General features: G+C 36.7%; 2 protein-coding genes across 6 annotated transcripts; both read left to right on the top strand.

Annotated features, from left to right (window-relative positions):
- The first annotated feature begins 466 nt into the window (after positions 1-466).
- LOC142174484 (uncharacterized) lies at positions 467-1,132 on the top strand. Its single transcript, XM_075240284.1, has one exon. It carries the CDS (start codon positions 467-469, stop codon positions 1,130-1,132), a length of 666 nt encoding a protein of 221 aa, XP_075096385.1.
- A 5,664-nt stretch (positions 1,133-6,796) lies between these two features.
- LOC107799360 (hyperosmolality-gated Ca2+ permeable channel 2.1) lies at positions 6,797-17,455 on the top strand. Of its 5 annotated transcripts, none has more exons than XM_075240899.1 (12): positions 6,797-7,095; positions 8,385-8,477; positions 8,945-9,091; positions 9,472-9,535; positions 9,662-9,871; positions 10,498-10,677; positions 12,571-12,869; positions 13,153-13,423; positions 14,378-14,656; positions 15,904-16,137; positions 16,212-16,395; positions 16,479-17,455. In XM_075240899.1, the coding sequence occupies exons 2-12, from the start codon at positions 8,464-8,466 to the stop codon at positions 17,090-17,092; spliced, it is 2,496 nt and encodes an 831-aa protein (XP_075097000.1). In that variant the 5' UTR covers positions 6,797-7,095; positions 8,385-8,463; the 3' UTR covers positions 17,093-17,455. The 5 variants fall into 5 exon arrangements, with proteins under 5 accessions (XP_075097000.1, XP_075096996.1, XP_075096998.1 ...); XM_075240895.1 differs by having other exon boundaries at positions 6,812-7,095; positions 8,115-8,477; XM_075240897.1 differs by having other exon boundaries at positions 6,850-7,095; positions 8,164-8,477.
- The last annotated feature ends 252 nt before the right edge of the window (positions 17,456-17,707 follow it).

Raw genomic sequence — 17,707 nt, 5'->3', positions numbered from 1 at the left:
TATGAATGAAGAACTCAATCTTCATCTTCCTTCTCTCTAACTTTCTCTCTCTATAATTCTCTGCGATTTCATCATTTTTGTAGCTAGAATCTAGTAATTTGACATGGTATCAGAGCAACGATCACTCTAATTGTGTAGATCTGAAGCTTGCTCCAGAAATTGAAGCTCAACAATGGCAGACGGCGAGGTCGATCAACTACCTCATAATCATCCTCTTTTCCTTCGTGATTTTGATATGCCTGGAACAACATTGATATCGTTGAAACTCAAAGGTCCAGAAAACTATGCGATGTGGAGTAGGGCAATAAAGGTTGCGCTCCTGGTGAAGAAAAAGCTAGGGTTTGTGGATGGAAGCTGCCTTAAGAGCTCATACAGAGGAGAGTTGGCTATACAATAGGATATGTGTAATGTGGTGATACTTTCATGGCTAAGTAGCACAGTATCAAGAGAATTAGTACCGAGTATTATGTACGCTGTGAGTGCAAGGAAAGTTTGGGATGAGTTCAAGGAGAGGTTTGACAAAGACAATTTGACCAGAATCTATCAGTTTTGGGCAGAAATTGCGACACTTAGACAAGGTACAGATTCAGTTACCTCTTATTTTTCAAAGATGAAAGCTTTGTGGGATGAATTGGACATATTGGCACCTTTGCCTTCGTGTGATTGTAAGGAATCAAGGCCATATGTTGATCACTTAGTGAGACAGAGGTTACTGCAGTTCCTTATGGGACTGAATGAGAGCTATAGCCAAATAAGAAGCAACATTCTTCAGAGGAGACCAGTTTTTACTATAAATCAAGCATATTCAGCTACAGTACAAGAGGAAAGTCGAAGAGCATTGGGAGTAGTTGAGACAAACAAGGATCCCTTGACTATGTTAGCAGGTAGAGGACAGATGTTCAAAGAAAAGAAACCTGGGATGATCTGTGAACACTGTGGGTATAAAGGCCATCTAAAGGAAAATTGCTTTAAAATCATAGGGTATCCAGCTGATTTTAAAAGCAAAAAGAAAGGGCAACCAGGTGGATACAAACCCTATGCTAACAATGTGAATGCAGAAGGAGAAACAGATGTAAAGGTGCAAATCCCAGGAAGCTTCATGACAGAGGAACATACACACTTAGTCAATTAATCTACTGACTAAATCCTCTATTGGAGAAGAATCCATTACTGCAACAAGTTCATCAAACATGGCAGGTATAGTGTCACTGCTATCTAATGTGTCCAACAACAGAGTGTATGATTGGATAATAGATACAGGTGCATCACATCACATAGCATTCTGCAAGGAAGTGTTAGAAATTCTTAAAGAAATTGAAGAAGGAAACAATTATGGAGTAGAGATACCTACAGGAGATAAGTCAAATATCACACACTCAGGAGATGCTCTCATCCTGGGAAACCAAAAGATAACAAATGTGTTACATGTGCCAGACTTTAAATTCAAACTACTTTCAGTGTCTAGGCTAACTAAAGAATTGTGTTGCTTAGCTGCCTTCTACCCTGATTTCTGTGTGTTTCAGGGGCTCTACAATGGCAAGGTACTGGAGATTGGTAGAGAAAATAATGGACTCTACATACTTAGAAGGGAAGGAGTGTTGGCAGCTAAGATTTCCAAAGGGAAGACAGGAGTTACAGAGTTGTGGAATCAAAGATTAGGACATGCACCATCAAGTACTTTGCAACAACTAGAAGAACTAAAGAATAAAGTTGACACAGACTGGCACAAGTTATGTGATGTCTGTCCACTAGCTAAACAAAGCAGACTCAAGTTTCCAAATAGTAGTAGTAAGTCTGATAGTATTTTTCAACTTATCCATGCTATGTATGGGGATCATATAAGATCCCAACTTATGACAGAAAATATTATTGTGTGACAATAGTTGATGATTTCAGTCGATATACTTAGATTTGTTTGTTGCATTCAAAAAGTGAAGTAATAGTAGTGTTGAAAGATTTTTTTGCCTTGGTAAGAAATCAATTTAACACTATGATTAAGGCTATAAGACCAGATAATGGAACTGAGTTTTTCAATACTCAGTGCAATGATCTGTATGTATGTGTAGGTATTTTGCATCAAAGTAGCTGTCCATATACTCCACAATACAATGGAGTTGTTGAGAGAAAGCATAGACATATTCTAGAGGTAGCAAAGGCTCTAAGATTTCAAAGTGGTATACCAGTCAAGTTTTGGGGAGACTGTGTGAAGACAGCTGTGTACTTGATCAACAAGCTGCCTTCAGATATCTTGAAAGGGAAACCTCCATTTGAACTGATGTATAAGAAGCCACCAAAGGTGGATCATTTAAGGGTGTTTGGTTGTTTGTGCTATGCAAGCACATTGCCTAAAAGTGACAAGTTTGCTGCAAGAGCAAAAAGAACAGTTTTCTTAGGGTATTCAGAAACTCAAAAGGGTTACAAGCTGCTTGATTTAGACAATAACACCTTCCTAGTTAGTAGAGATGTCAACTTGAGAGAGAATGTATTTCCTTTTAAGACTGACCATAATCACTTGGATCATGAAGATTTATTCCTACTTGATACTACAGACATAGCTGAAACTACTGAGAGAAGTAACATGGGTGTATTAACTAATCAAACTGATCAAGCTACATCCTCCCAAGACATGTAACCACTCCAGAATCTGAGACTTCTATACTTGCATAAGGAGATATGACACAAGAAGAGCCACATGATCACATGCCTCAGGCACTACCAGAACCTATCACAGATCCTTCACTCATGTATCCCAATGTTCAATTACCTCAGACTGATCCTGCTACAGATCCTCCTATAGTTCAGCCTACACCATCAATTCCACTCAGAAGATCAGTTAGAGGGGTCAAACCTGCTATTTGGCTAAAGGATTACTACAATGGAAACTCTGCCACTCATAGCTCCTATCCTATCTCTCACTATGTGTCCTATGACCATCTTCCAACTACTTACCAAACATATCTAACAGCAATCTCAATAGAAATAGAACCAGAGTCCTTCTCAGAAGTTTCACAAGATGTTAGGTGGATTGAAGCTATGAAAAATGAGATCAAAGCCCTAGAAGATAACAACACTTGGGAAGTAGTAGATTTGCCCTGTGGAAAAAAGGCTATTGGGTCTAAATGGGTATACAAAATCAAATACAAGGCAACTGGAGAAATAGAAAGGTTTAAAGCAAGACTTGTAGCAAAGGTCTACACACAGCAAGAGGGCCTAGACTATCATGAAACCTTCTCACTAGTTGCAAAGATGGTGACAGTCAGAACAGTGATTTGCTTGGTAGCCTCAAAGTGTTGGCCTCTCTTTCAAATGAATGTCAATAATGCTTTCTTGTAAGGAGACCTTTATGAGGAGGTTTACATGTATCTGCCCCAGGGTTTTCATAGGCAGGGGGAGTCCAAAGTTTGCAAATTAACCAAGTCACTGTATGGTCTTAAACATGCATCCAGACAATGGAATATTAAGATAACTGATGCCTTGACAAATGCTGGTTTTCTGCAAAGTGCCTATGATCATTCTCTCTTCACCAAGAAGAGTGGTGCAGATGTAGTAATTATACTGGTCTATGTTGATGACCTATTGATCACATGCAGTTCTGAAGCTATGATACAGGAAGCAAATGAGACATTACACTTGAATTTTAAAGTGAAGGATCTAGGGGAGTTGAAATACTTCCTAGGGATAGAGATTATGAGATCACCAAAGGGAATTCTTCTCAACCAAAAGAAGTATGCCCTTAGTCTAATCTCTAAAGTTGGGTTGAGTGGGAAAAAACCTGCAAGCTCCCCACTTGAACAAAACCAAAAGCTAACCACAGTAGACTATGACAAACATGTGGGGGCAACAGGAGATGCATTATTACAGGATATAAGAGGATATCAGAAGCTTATAGGAAAGCTAATATATCTAACCATCACAAGGCCAGACATATGCTTTGCTGTTCAAATGCTGAGTCAGTTTATGCAGCATCCAAAACAGTCACACCCGGAGGTAGCATTGAGAGTTGTAAAATATATTAAGGGATGTCCATGAAGAGGAATACTGCTGAAAGGAACCTATAGAACAAGTGACAGCCTATTGTGACTCAGACTGGACAGCCTGCCCAAACACAAGAAGATCTGTTACAGGATATGTGGTGAAGATGGGTGATTCCTTGATCTCATGAAAATAAAAAAAGTAGCAAACTGTGAGCAGAAGTTCAGCAAAAGTCGAGTACAGGAGCATGACATCTGTGGTATCTGAAGTAGTTTGGCTTACAGGGTTGATGACAGAGCTTGGGATTGAGGTTCAAAAACATGTAAGGTTGTTTTGTGATAGCAAAGCAGCCCTACAAATTACTGCCAATCCTATCTATCATGAAAGGACTAAATACATATAGATAGACTGCCATTTTGTGAGAGAGAAGATCAAATGTGGCCGGATTGCACCAGAACACATATCAACGAAGGAGCAAGTTGCAGATATGATGACTAAAGCATTAGGCACTGCACAACACCAATTTCTTATGTCCAAGCTGGGAGTGTTGGATGTTTTCCACTCTCCAACTTGAGGGGGAGTTTTGTGATATTTGGTCTACTTAAGAGTTAGGGACTAAAGTGTAGTTTGTAAAAGTTAGAAGGCAAGAAAGTAAAAAGAAAGTTAGTTTAGTTAAATAAGGTCGGTTATTGATGTAACAATAATAATGAATATGAATGAAGAACTCAATCTTCATCTTCCTTCTCTCTAACTTTCTCTCTTTATAATTCTCTGCGATTTCATCATTTTTGTAGCTAGAATCCAATAATTTGGCAAAGGTGAAATTGCTACTACTTTGTATTATTATTAATGTATTTGGACAACTGCTGTTGAAGAATTAGTACTATTCCATTTGTGGCCACTGGACAGGACGCATAAATAGGTAGTATAATATATGTGAATTCTTCTCTTTTTTGCTTAACTCCAATGAATTGTCTTCTCTTTTTTGCTTAACTTTAGATTGAGTTATCTTATCGGGTAAACCGATAATGATCGATAACCGATTAACTGATACTTATCGGTTCGATTATCGGTTTACCAAATTTGTAAACCGATAACCGATATGCTAAACCGATAATATTCATAACCGAACCGAACCGACCGATGCCCACCCCTAGTAGTAACAAATTCTTTTTCTCACCATTCATTTATTACAATAGGATAAAAACATGCCCTTGATATAGAAGAATAAGAATAAAAATAATGCTTAGACGTTGTTCGATTCCTTTTATTTACGACATATGCCTTTTTCGTCTAATCCCAAGATAATTATCATATTTTTATATTAAAAATAATTTAATTTAATTTTTTTATTTTACATTAGTGACATGATTTTATAACACTTATATGTCATGACAATTTTGAAATCACAAATTTTTTCAAAAAAAGAAAAAAACTCTGAAATTTTGTGCACAATCAAGCATAGGACGAAGGGAGTACACAAATCTGCTAAGGAACGGTGATAGGGTTCCCATATTTTTTTTTTTTTTTTTTTTTTTTTTTGCTAAATAGGGTTCCCATTGCATGTAAAGGAATTCCCATATGTACATAGATGCTTAAGTGATATTCTAGCTACATGAATATGATACGTAGAGGTAAAATCAGAATTTCAATTTATGATTTTTAGATTTTAGAACAATGATTTTAAATACTAATAATTGTGTTCTAATTTTAATATTTATATATATTTAATAAAATTTTATTACAAATATACTGTTTGAGCAAAAATAGTTGTGTAAATAATTTTTTTCTGGATAACTTGAAAGACAATTTATATATTTTCCCTCTTTTAAATTGAAATATTGAGGAACACACTAGACACTACGACCTAAGAAAATGAACCATCAATGGCAGGCCACCATTAGTTTCCCAACGTGGATTATTCCTGCGACGACCTTCGCATTTGAGGATGGATAGTTACATGCATTTATTCCCATCTTCTCGTCGACATGATATTAGCATAATCTAACAATAAAAATATTTTAAATTTGTCAAATTTTATCACCAAGTCACGACCTTTGGGCCCTCACCAATGAATGGACAGGAAGATAATTCAAACTAGCAATTAGTTTTTCTTTGATTATAAAGTTCGACAAAGTCATTTATGTGCCAAGACTTTCATTGGTATTCCTTGCATGTAAGCTTAGGTGATGATGCCGCAAAAAAACAATTGTAATACATAACTTACATCTTATGCGAATTACACATTACTAAAACAATGTTGAGTACATTAGGAAGCAACATTTAAAATTGTGCAAAATATAAGCCTAAAGCAAAAGATATCCCTAGTGGAATAAATTGTACTTCCTCCATCCCAATTGATGTGTATATTTTTCTTTTTATTCTATTTAAAAAAAATTATACATGCTTATTTAAAAAGTAACTCAATTTCTCTTAATGTCTTTACTGTGATGATTTATAATCACACAAATAAATTAATAATTTATTTTAAATTATAAATTATCCTAAAAGATTCTTAAACTTTCAATCTATTACCACCATAAAAATTAGAACAGTAAGTTGTATTGTATACAGTATACACCAATCAAAATAGAACTAAAATTAATGTGAACAAAATTCCAATAGAATTTCCTTTGGTTAAAAGTTGTATACACCAATCAAAGTGGGACAATGACAGTTAGGTCGGTATTCCAACCCTCTGGACTCTCAACCGTCTGAGTTCTTTCACTCCACGTGGCACTTCCGTCGGGCCCGCAAATTTGCATTCTCACCACGTAAATCATACTCCTACTACTAATCGAAAAAAAAATATAAACAAATTCTCGACCCAAAAAAAAGTAAAGACAATATAGTCAAAGATAGTCACTCTCAACCGACGCGCCTCCCGAAACAGTAGAATAGAACAAAAGCGACGCGCCTCCTATTCTACTCCACTACTTTCTTCCTCAAAATTTAGGCAGCTCACATTTTTCTGTTCCACAAAGTAAAAGCAATTGGAAACTTCAAAAGCAATAATTTATCTTTGTGTACACTTCTTTCTCTCTGGCAAGTGAAAAGCAATTACTCTTTTCTTGCTTTAAGCGATTCGCTTGTTGAAATCTGAGATTATTCCTTCACTTTCAGGTGATTCTCTTATCATTAGTTTTATGATTTCTGCAATTCGTTTTTCTTGTCTAAAGTTTCTCCATCAACGTTTTTGTTAGTTTTGTGCATAGCTTGTACACTGAATTTTGGTTGTGTACGTTGCTGTTACTTATGTTTATTACCTCTTAATTGATATTCCTGGCAGTTCTCTTTAATTTATACAATTTGACTTCCACCCAAATTGACTATTGTGAACAAATATAATGGGGGTTTCCGAGGAACAGTTCAATTGTTAAGAGATCACAATTCTTGTTGGATGGCGGGTGTCTAGGCCAGATTGCGGGCACTGGACTATTTCACTGGGTACCTGCTAACTCCCACCAGCACAGTACCAGTCTCCTCCCACTTAATTGACCACTAGGCTACACTTTGCGTAAGCGGATTCAAATTTTGAAGTTTATGGGTTCCACATAGACTTCAAATTAATACTACATAATAATTGGGTCCACCGTCAAATATTTATAGATATTTAGTGGATTCTTAGTATATATACGGGGTTTAGGCAAAAACTACTGGGTTCACGTGAACCCGTGATCAAGCCTCTAGATCCGCCCCTGCACCCTTGGGTGCGGTCAAGACGTCGCAATTGGAATCATGAGTTAGAATCTCATGCCCTTATGTTTACTATTTCCCAATTGGGCATTCACTACAAGATTGATGTGGGCTTGCATGCGAGGCCTTCCTTTTTAAGTTCTGTGGCTCGTAAATGATACCTTATGCTAGTGTAGCTGTTGCGATTAGACTTAATGTAACTTTTAGCATATTTCATTGAACAAGTTTAGGATACATTAGAGTTATAAACTTTAGTGTAGTGTACAATTTCTCATTTGGTTATTACCAGACAGTTTGGTGATCGAAGGGGGACATCTTTTTGCTGGTTTTGGAGGATGTATTTTCTTCGCGTCACATGACTAACGCTTAAACTTATGGGAAGTGTTTATCTCTAGTCCTGTCATATTTGTGAAAAAATAAATACTTCGAATATAACACTTTTGCAGTTCGTGGACTGCAAAAACAACTTTTCTTTGGCTACTGGATGTTTTCCAGTGATTTTGCTGGCTTATTTGGAAGACGGAGATGAAGCTATCTGCTCTTTTGACTTCTGCTGGAATCAATATTGCAGTCTGTGTGGTGCTGTTCTTTTTGTATTCCTTATTGAGGAAACAACCAACTTTTGTAAATGTCTACTTCAGCCAGAGATTTGCTCCTCATGTACGAACAAGACACCTTGGTACCTTTTGCTTTAACCGATTTGTTCCTTCTCCTAGTTGGATCTTGAAGGCATGGGAAGCATCTGATGAAGAGATAGTTGCTGCCGGGGGCTTGGATGCACTAGTGTTGGTGCGAATGATTGTTTTCAGGTGAAAGCTGAACTTTCCTCATTGTATTAATTACTTCCTCTTCTGTTTTTGCTGAAAAAAGTCAATTTAATGCCTGAAATTCAGAGTTGGCAACATTTTTTTCCCTCAAGTTCGTTCACGTTCCTACGGAAATTTATTGTTTTTTGCGGAATATTTCATCAAGCTGAGGAATCCACTGAAAAGATGTTTACTTATTTCTGAAAATATTATTGCTTGTTTGCATGGCCAGATCTTGAAATAGACACTGTTCTCACTATAAAGATGGACAATCTTGATTTCGTTATACTAGCTTTCATAGATATGCTCAAATGGTGTGTATTTCCTAGTAAGGATGTATAGCATGTGTCAAATGGTAAATTTGTTAGTTGACAGTATACTGCATGCCTGTCTTTGTTCCTCCTTTTTCAGGTCAATGTACCGTTAGTCTTATAAGTGTACTTACCTTTCCCTGCTCTTATTGTGGACAGTTTCCGAATATTCTCCATGGCAGCTATTCTGGGCCTTTTCCTGGTGCTGCCTCTTAATTATTTTGGTCAAGATATTCGACGTCAGCAAATTCCAGCTGAGTCATTGGAGGTATTCACTATTGTGAATGTTGAGGCAGGGTCAAGATGGTATGAAACATGTATAAGTATGCTGTTAATTTTTTTAATGTGGATAATTAATCTATTCAGTATTCCCTTATAAATGGACATATACAGATGCATAATACAAGTGGTGGTTTTGTTTCATATGAAGAAATGACAATAGAAAGCTTTTGTCTTTGTCTAGTGTCCAAAATTCTGCAATGCCAAGCTTTACAAAAAAAAGAAGAAGAGCAAATGCCAAGTTTAGCCTTCTTTGCATTTTGCATCTGAAATTAGTATTACCCAGTAGAGAGGAACTATTATAGAAGAGAACGACTTGCACGTTTACCAATTTCGATGTTAGCAGAAAATGTGTTCATGACGATGACATATTATCTCCTGATTCATTGAGTTTCTTTTCTCTTCAGGTTCTGGGTGCACTGCCTTGCACTGTATATTATATCCTGCTCTGCTTGTCTTCTTCTTTACTTTGTAAGAATTTATTGCGATTTCCAAATTATCTGCTTTTCTTTTGAACTTGTGTTTATTTTATACGAGATACTTCGTACCATGCTATGGCAGTTTTTTTCTTAAAAAAATTTTGCTGCTTGCTTTTAGGAGTACAAAAGTATCTCAAGGAAGCGGCTGGCGTACTTCACTTCATCAGTTCGCCATCCAAGTTACTTCACAGTTCTGGTCCGTGCTATCCCAAAGTCTCAGAAAGAATCATACAGTTATACAGTGGAAAAATTCTTCACAAATTACTACGCATCAAGTTATTTATCTCATCAAATTGTTTATCGTTCTGGCCCTGTTCAGAAACTGCTGGTGAGAATAAGGCACTTTTTATTGTAGTCTAACTAAGAAAGCATTTCGGATGGTGACCTCAGGTCCTAATATCCAAGGTTACCTCTTGAATCTTGTGTTACTCTACCATCATGGTCAATCTTAAGATTCTTAGGTTACTGCGGATTGGTCCCATTTGTTTTGAAAACAAGGCGAATGTTTTTGGCCAATTCTTTTTTTTTAAAAAGTTTTTTAAGGTGTGTTTGTTTGGCATTTTTTGCTTAAAGAAAAAAAAAGTTAGTACCATTTTTCTCAACACTTTGAAACTGAATTTTTTTGCCAAGTTTTTAAAGAATTTTAAAAAAAATGCCTAGATTTAAGCGAACCGGATTCAATGGACCTAAATGAAAAGTACTACTCGAGCAGCACGCCCACCTCACCTCCCTCTCTGTTCTTCTTCTTTGTGTTTTTATAAACCATTTTGATATATTCTATAAGAAGTTTAAAAAAAATCTACATGAGCTAAAGATAATAGTTGGTTTCTTCTTGATCTACGCTTCTGCTTACGCTAGTGTTTTGACATTTATCTTCTTGGTTGGGCTTTTTCTTTGCTCCTTTGCTTTTCTCTTTCTTTGGTGGTTAATGTTCCATAGATTATATGACAACAGACTGATGCAGAGGAGGTGTTCAAGATGCTTAAAACAGCCCCAGAAGAGCTTTGTCCTGGATCAAATTTTATGAGATGTGGCCTTTGTGGAGGAACAAATCACTCTTTCAAGATGCTTCCTGCTGAGCGTGTTAGTGATAAAGGAAGAGATGATTCTGATGGTTCAGATTTGAGAAAAAAGGTCACATCTGTCCACATTATATTCCATAATTCATATGTTAGGCTATCTTCAATGTACATATCCTTTATTGCATAGAAGATTATGTCTTCATGAAGTTTTTAGCACATTTTGTTGCTCAGCTTCTCTTCAGTCTGTTGACAAAAGTTCACTGCTTTTATACTCTCTGCCTACCATATTGTACTCTGTGGTTTACTTTCACTATATTTATGGTTGGTGTCTCATATATATATATATAAATGTAAAGAGAAAAACTGTGGCCACATCTTTTATTTTGCTTAATTTGAATTTTGGGGCTGACTGTTGGTTCTTGGTAGCATAATTGAGAAGGAAGTAAAGAAAATGGTAGGATGATAATATTAGGAATGAACCTTGCAAATAAACATATGGAATGGCCATGACGGACTAATTTGATACAAAGAGAGTGTTGATTGTTGTCTTTTGGCTTTTAGCTAGAAGTGCTCATTGTAGAAGTTCTCGATGTATTCCCTTCTTGGAGGTTTAATGAGTAAACAAAATACTATCTTCTAACTACCACTATCTCTAGCCGAGTGCAAAACTACTCTGGATCCTGCTTCTTCTCCTTTTTTTTTTTCTCGTTTGTAGCTTTGGATCTCCTATGTTAGGATGACTGAATATTGCTACTTGCGTGGAATAAGCTGGATCATATGTATCTACGCAACACAGAAAGTAATGAAGGAACAAAAAAAAGTTTTTAGTTGTGCTTGTATTACCATAGTTGTATCTTTGTCTTTTTCTCCCGCTCATTTTTTCTCTCTGTGTCGTATAACTCTCAAATGCCTTTAGATTATCTCGCATGATTCTGCTGTATTCACGCTAGAAATGTGATGAAAATTCTGTTTTTAATGCTAATGACGGAGAAAATGTCATCTAGGTTCCTTTCTGTTTCCCATTCTCAGAAAGAAGCACTCAACTTCTTAGAATTTTTGCTTAACTTTGTCAAGTGTGTTCATACTGCATGAATTCCAACAGTCAAGATTTTCGTTGTCATCTGTTTTTGCAAATAATAAGCATATTCTAGATGCTCATTATGAATTATGTTGCCTGTCAGTCGGCTGTACTGAAACCTGGCCAAAGGATGGTAACTTTTTATTATGATTTTGGCACTGTATGCATATGGACAAAGTTTCTCTTCAATACTGTGTATCCATCAGTACCTCTTTGGTACTTTGTGAAAGTAATTTTATCTGAAATTTTATGTTGTGTACAATTGACTTTTAAAAACATGGCATGCAGCATGATGAATATGAGCTCCATGAGTTAGTGAATAATTAATTAGTAAGAAATAACTTGTCGCAGGACTTGCTCCAAAGTTTAAATGCTTAAAAAGTTCATGAAATTCCATCCTCTGTGAGAGTCACCACATTGGTTGAGGGTATATGGTGTTGTCTTCTTATATGATCTTAGGCAATCCTTTAGTGAGCTACCTTTGAGGTTGAGTTAGGCCCCTTGTCCATTTTCTTAACATGGTATTAGTCTATTAGACTAGAGTCATCCTATACTTGGTTTACCTAATGTTGGGCCCTCATGTTATGTTGTGCTCGCTCCAGATGTCAAGTCTTGGGCGTGCGAGGGGGTGTTAGACTCCCACATTGGTTGAGGGTATGGGCTGTCTCCTTATACAGTTTTCGGCAATCTACACCTCGGGGGCTAGCTTTTGGGCCTAATATTTCACTCTAATATTTCACTTCAATGACAGAAACGACATTTAGTTGTTTATGTCCCAGAGTGTGTGTACTATTCCTGCTGGCTTTTATTGGTGATTTGCTTTCTTGTGCTCAACCGTTTTTTCCAAGAAATTGGGGTAGTTGCATCTTTGAAACTATTGTTAGCCAATACAAGACGTGAACTGAAGTATATAAAATTTTCTTGCAGGAGTCTGCAGCTGCTTTAGTTTTTTTCAGGAATCGGTATGCTGCTTTAGTTGCTTCTCAAGGTCTTCAATCTCAGAATCCCATGTCATGGGTTACGGATCTTGCTCCAGAACCAGAGGATATGTACTGGTCAAACATCTGTGTTCCTTACAGACTCCTTTGGATTCGTAGAGTTGCTCTCCTAGTGGCCTCTATACTTTTTGTGGCATTTTTCCTTGTGCCGGTTTCATTAACACAAAGTCTTGTTCATCTCGACAAGCTGCAAAAAACATTTCCATTTCCTATAGGAATTTTAAAGAGGTAATGCAGTGTTAGACCTAGTATCTTGACTTGTACATGGAGTACAAGTGGTATTCCATGTGTGTGTGCGCGCGTGTGCATGTAGATAGCTTATGGGCATTATATCAATAAAGTCTGGCTGCATGATTTCAAGACCTAACTTGTTTGAGAGGATGATGCTGGAACTTTACCTTCTTCCTTTGTATTAGGATATTTCCTGTTTGCTTTAATTAGAGCTTTTCAATTTATAAGAGGAAAACATACATGAGCAATGTAGTAATCCTTTTCCCCCTCTTTCTTGCAGGACAGGAGTGACTCAGCTAGTCACTGGATATCTACCAAGTGTTGTATTAATTTTATTTTCCTACATTGTTCCTCCATTGATGTTGCTATTTTCTAAAATGGAGGGTTCTATCTCTCGTAGTGGCAGGAAGAGGAGTGCGTGCATAAAAGTTATTTACTTCTTCTTCTGGAATGTTTTCTTTGGTAACATCGTCTCCGGTTCTGTTATTGAGAGATTAAACAAAATCTTTAAGGATGTAAACAATCTACTTTCAACGGCTGTGCCATCAACGGTAACTGCACCCCCTCTCCGTGTGTTTACCTTCTTTCCCTCTTGGTATAACTGTCTTGTTTAAATATTGATAAATATACTCCCCCCCCCCACCCCTCTCGATATCTTGAATTTAAGTGTTCATATTGTTTTATTTTGAGGCTTTCCTATGTGTTTAATGATAATAGCTTCTTTTAGCTTTTCTGTTGGTTGATGATGCCAGAGCTGGTCTTCGTTGTGTAGTTTCTATTTTGGTTTTAGCATTAAACTTTTGGTATGGGAATATTACATGCAAGTTGCATAAAATTCAATTGAAGGTTATTCAGGAGTGGAAAGGGAAGGTACTAATCCTCTGGAGGAAGTACATGTCAGTTTTCCCACATTGTTTGATTTGATAAAGGCAGAAAAGGGAAATATCTTCCATTTTCTCTTACACTGAAAATAAGAGAAGTCAACAAAACTGCTGCTTTTCAACATTGTTTGATTTGATATTCAACATCGTTTGATTTGTAAAGGGCGGAGAAGGTAATAATTAAAATCTGAGACTGAATTTGAGAGCACGAGCCGTGGAAACAGCCTGTTGCAAAAATGCAGGGTAAGGCTGCGTACGACACACACTTGTGGTCCGGCCTTTCCCTGGACCCCGCGCATAGCGGGAGCTTAGTGCACCGGGTTGCCCTTTTTTTTTTAGACTGACTTTGAGAGCAAGTGAAACAAAACTACAACAGCATAATGATGTCTTCTAGTGCCAAATCTTCTTCTAACCTGTCTATTTGGGGATTGGAGAACCTCTCGTACACCTAATTTTTCCCCTGCTTTTATAATTTCCTCAGTATCTACGTTTCCCTTAGCAATGTGAATGGACTAGTTTGTTTACCCTAGTCTTTCATCAATGACACTGGTATCGGTATAATTCATTTAATCACGTGACCACAAAAGTTGATTGATTGCATAATATGATTTTTTCTTTTTGCAGGCCACCTTTTTTATGACTTATGTTTTGACATCAGGCTGGGCAAGTCTCTCTGTTGAACTCATACAACCATTTGGTATCATCTGCAGATTGTTCTCCAGGTTTATTCTCAGAAACAGGGAACAATCATCTCATGGAACACTGACTTTTCCATACCATACAGAAGTTCCGAGGATCCTCCTATTTGGGCTTTTTGGCTTTGCATATGCCATATTGGCACCTTTAATACTCCCATTCTTGGTGGTTTATTTTTCCATTGCTTACTTTGTATACCGTAATCAGGTAAATACATCCCATTTAGTTTAAATCTTCTTTTACATCCTCTTGTTTTTATCTCTATTAGCTCATCGTTATTTTGGTTACTGAGTCTTAAGAATGGGCATTCTTGTTGGCACTAACATTTTTCTTTATCAGTATGTATGTTCTGAGAGATGTTCATTTCTTTCGAATCTGACTTTCCAAGATAAATTTTTTTGGAAAAACTAGTAAACGGTAGCTACAAGATGAACTAGGACCTTCTGCTTTCAGAAAACCAGGACTCCTCTTTCCGCATTCTTCGTGATTCCTTTAGTGTCTTCTTCTTATGTGGTTTTCAATGTGTATTCTTTTATGAATTCTAGAGGTATCAAATAAGCAGGTTGGGCCAAATATTGGTAGGTTAATACAAGTTGAGTTAATGAACATTTCACAGTCAACCTCCTTAAAGGTTACATGGTTAATTTGCACCAAACAACATGTCTTATCAACCTGCGCAATTCAAAAACACTTACCCATTTGTTTCTTCTGCTCATCTTTTGATTTGCTGCTTCTTTTTTTGCCTTCAAAGTGACCCTTCTTCTTGCGATTTCTGCTTTTGCGCTTTTTCTGCTTCTCTTCTACTTTTTCTTTCTGCCTATGATTCTTTGATGATTCTGTTTCTCTTTTTCTTGTGTTCTCTCCTTCACTTTTTTATTCTCTAACTTTGATCTAAAACGATTATTTGAAAGATAGAAAGTGACTTTTAAAACAAAGCAAACCTTAAAGCAATTAAATATGAACATAAATGCTAAATTATAATTCTTTTCTATAGTTGATTAGTTCAAAACTAAAAATCAACTTGTGTGATTGAAGCTATCTTTCTGTGAGCTTGTTGAAATTGCAATTTTTTGATACTTACTTGAACCATTGAGATTGGTAATGTCATTGTTGTAGGACATTGACAGTGTTACTTGCAATTTTAATGTTAGAATAGTTAAATTCTCACATGTATATGTACATATAATGTTTTTTTTGTATTCCCTCTAAATTATAAGCTTTATTTGAAGAAGCTTATGCACTTCACTTCTCACTGCTTCTCTATCAAAACTCTACAAGTTTCTTTTTCTGCTTATAAAAACACTGCACTACTTGTTGAGATGAGTAAAGGGATTTATTTTCAATGTTTTTGCTGATCAGCTTGTGTACCTTCCTTTTCACTGATGAATATCCATGCGCTTGCATCTTTTTTCCTCTTTATAGCCTGTGGTTTGACAACTTACGGAAACTTTCAGATCCTCAATGTATATGTGACAAAATATCAAACTGGTGGAACCTATTGGCCTATTGTGCACAACACCACAATTTTCTCAATGGTGCTGATGCAAATTATAGCTTTGGCAGTCTTTGGATTTAAAAAATCTTCAACAGCATCAAGCTTCACTATTCCATTGATAATCTGTACACTCCTCTTCAATGAGTACTGCAGGCAAAGGTTTGAACCATTATTCAAGTACACTCCTGCTCAGGTATGACTAATTGTACAATCCATTTTATATGTTCCTCCATGTATGCATCTTATTTCGTGTGTGCGTTTCTACAGATCCTCATTGAGATGGATAGGCGGGACGAGGAATGTGGGAGGATAAAAGAGATGTATCAACAACTCACATCAGCTTATTGTCAGTTCAAATCAACTTCACCTACATTGGGTGAAGCTGTTCCTGAAAGTGATGAAGAGAACATGAGTGTCCATAAGGTTCAAGACGTAGAAGACATTAATCCAGGTTCAAATAGCTTAATGACTGTTGTAGGACACCCTTACATATCTGGATGTTTTTTGACACGCTTGACACTTTGTTACTTGCAGGGAGAAGTCCTCATCTTCCTCCATCATGTACATCTTTTGATAGTAAAAGTCCTCCTCGTCTTCCTTTAACATCTTTGGATGTTAGAAGTCCTCATCTTCTTTCACCAAGTGCGTCTTTGGAAATTAGAAGTCCTCATCTTCCGTCATCACGTACGTCTTTGGAAATTAGAAGTCCTCATCTTCCTTCATCACGTACGTCTTTGGAAATTAAGAGTCCTCCTCGTCTTCCTTCCTCACATACATCTTTGGAAATTAAAAGCCCTCGTCTTCCTTCATCACATACGTCTTTGGAAATTAAAAGCCCTCGTCTTCTTTCACCACAAGCGTCTTTGGAAAATAAAAGTCCTCATATTCCTTCACCACGTACGTCTTTGGAAAATAGAAGTCCTCATCTTCCTTCATCACGTACGTCTTTCGAAAATATAAATCCTCCTCATCTTCCTTCACCACGTACTTCTTTGGAAATTAGAAGTCCTCGTCTTCTTTCACCATGTGCGTCTTTGGAAATTAAAAGTCCCCGTCTTCCTTCACCACATGCGTCTTTGGAAATTAAAAGTCCTGTTCTTTCTTCATCATGTACGTCGTTGGAAGCTGAAGAATCATGTGCCAAGTAGATGAATATTTTCTGTGCATTTTATATGCGGAATCAGTGCTGATTGTGCATTCTTACGACTGTCTATTGTATGACATGGTTGATTTGTGAAATGCCTTGAGAAGAGACTTCGTGAAAGCGTATAGAAAATATTTTTCTTTGAAATATGCCATCTGAAGGGATTACTTGGAAGTGTACATAGATTCTTCGGGGGCTTCTGAAGCTGCAAAACCTTAAGAGTTACCTAAAGATTGTTTTATATTCCTCCCTATATATTTTTGATATTTTGTATAGATGGTTCCATGATTATGGAGACCTTTGTAAGTACATGATTTTGTTTCTTAACTTTATGGACTAGGAAAAATGAGTTTAGTTGTGGGGCTCACTGAATGCTTATTTTTTTTTTTTTTTGATAATTGCTTATGTGTATCTACTAAATGTGGTTAAAAGCAATGGGTGCTTACTCCATGTAGATCCTCCGCTAATCATGGCAAGTGTAAATTTAAATAAGTGGCGAATTGTGAGACATCACGACATGTGTAAGTTCAAATATATGGTGAATTGTGGGGCGCGTGAACCTGTCTTTCTTCCAATAAAAGTTAAATTCTTGTGTAAATTTTCCCATGTTTTTCTATAT

Source organism: Nicotiana tabacum, chromosome 20 (assembly GCF_000715075.1).
Source record: "Nicotiana tabacum cultivar K326 chromosome 20, ASM71507v2, whole genome shotgun sequence".
Taxonomy (NCBI): Eukaryota; Viridiplantae; Streptophyta; class Magnoliopsida; order Solanales; family Solanaceae; genus Nicotiana; species Nicotiana tabacum.
The sequence above is the reverse complement of the archived record's forward strand: the minus strand, read 5'-3'. Positions and strand labels throughout refer to the sequence as shown.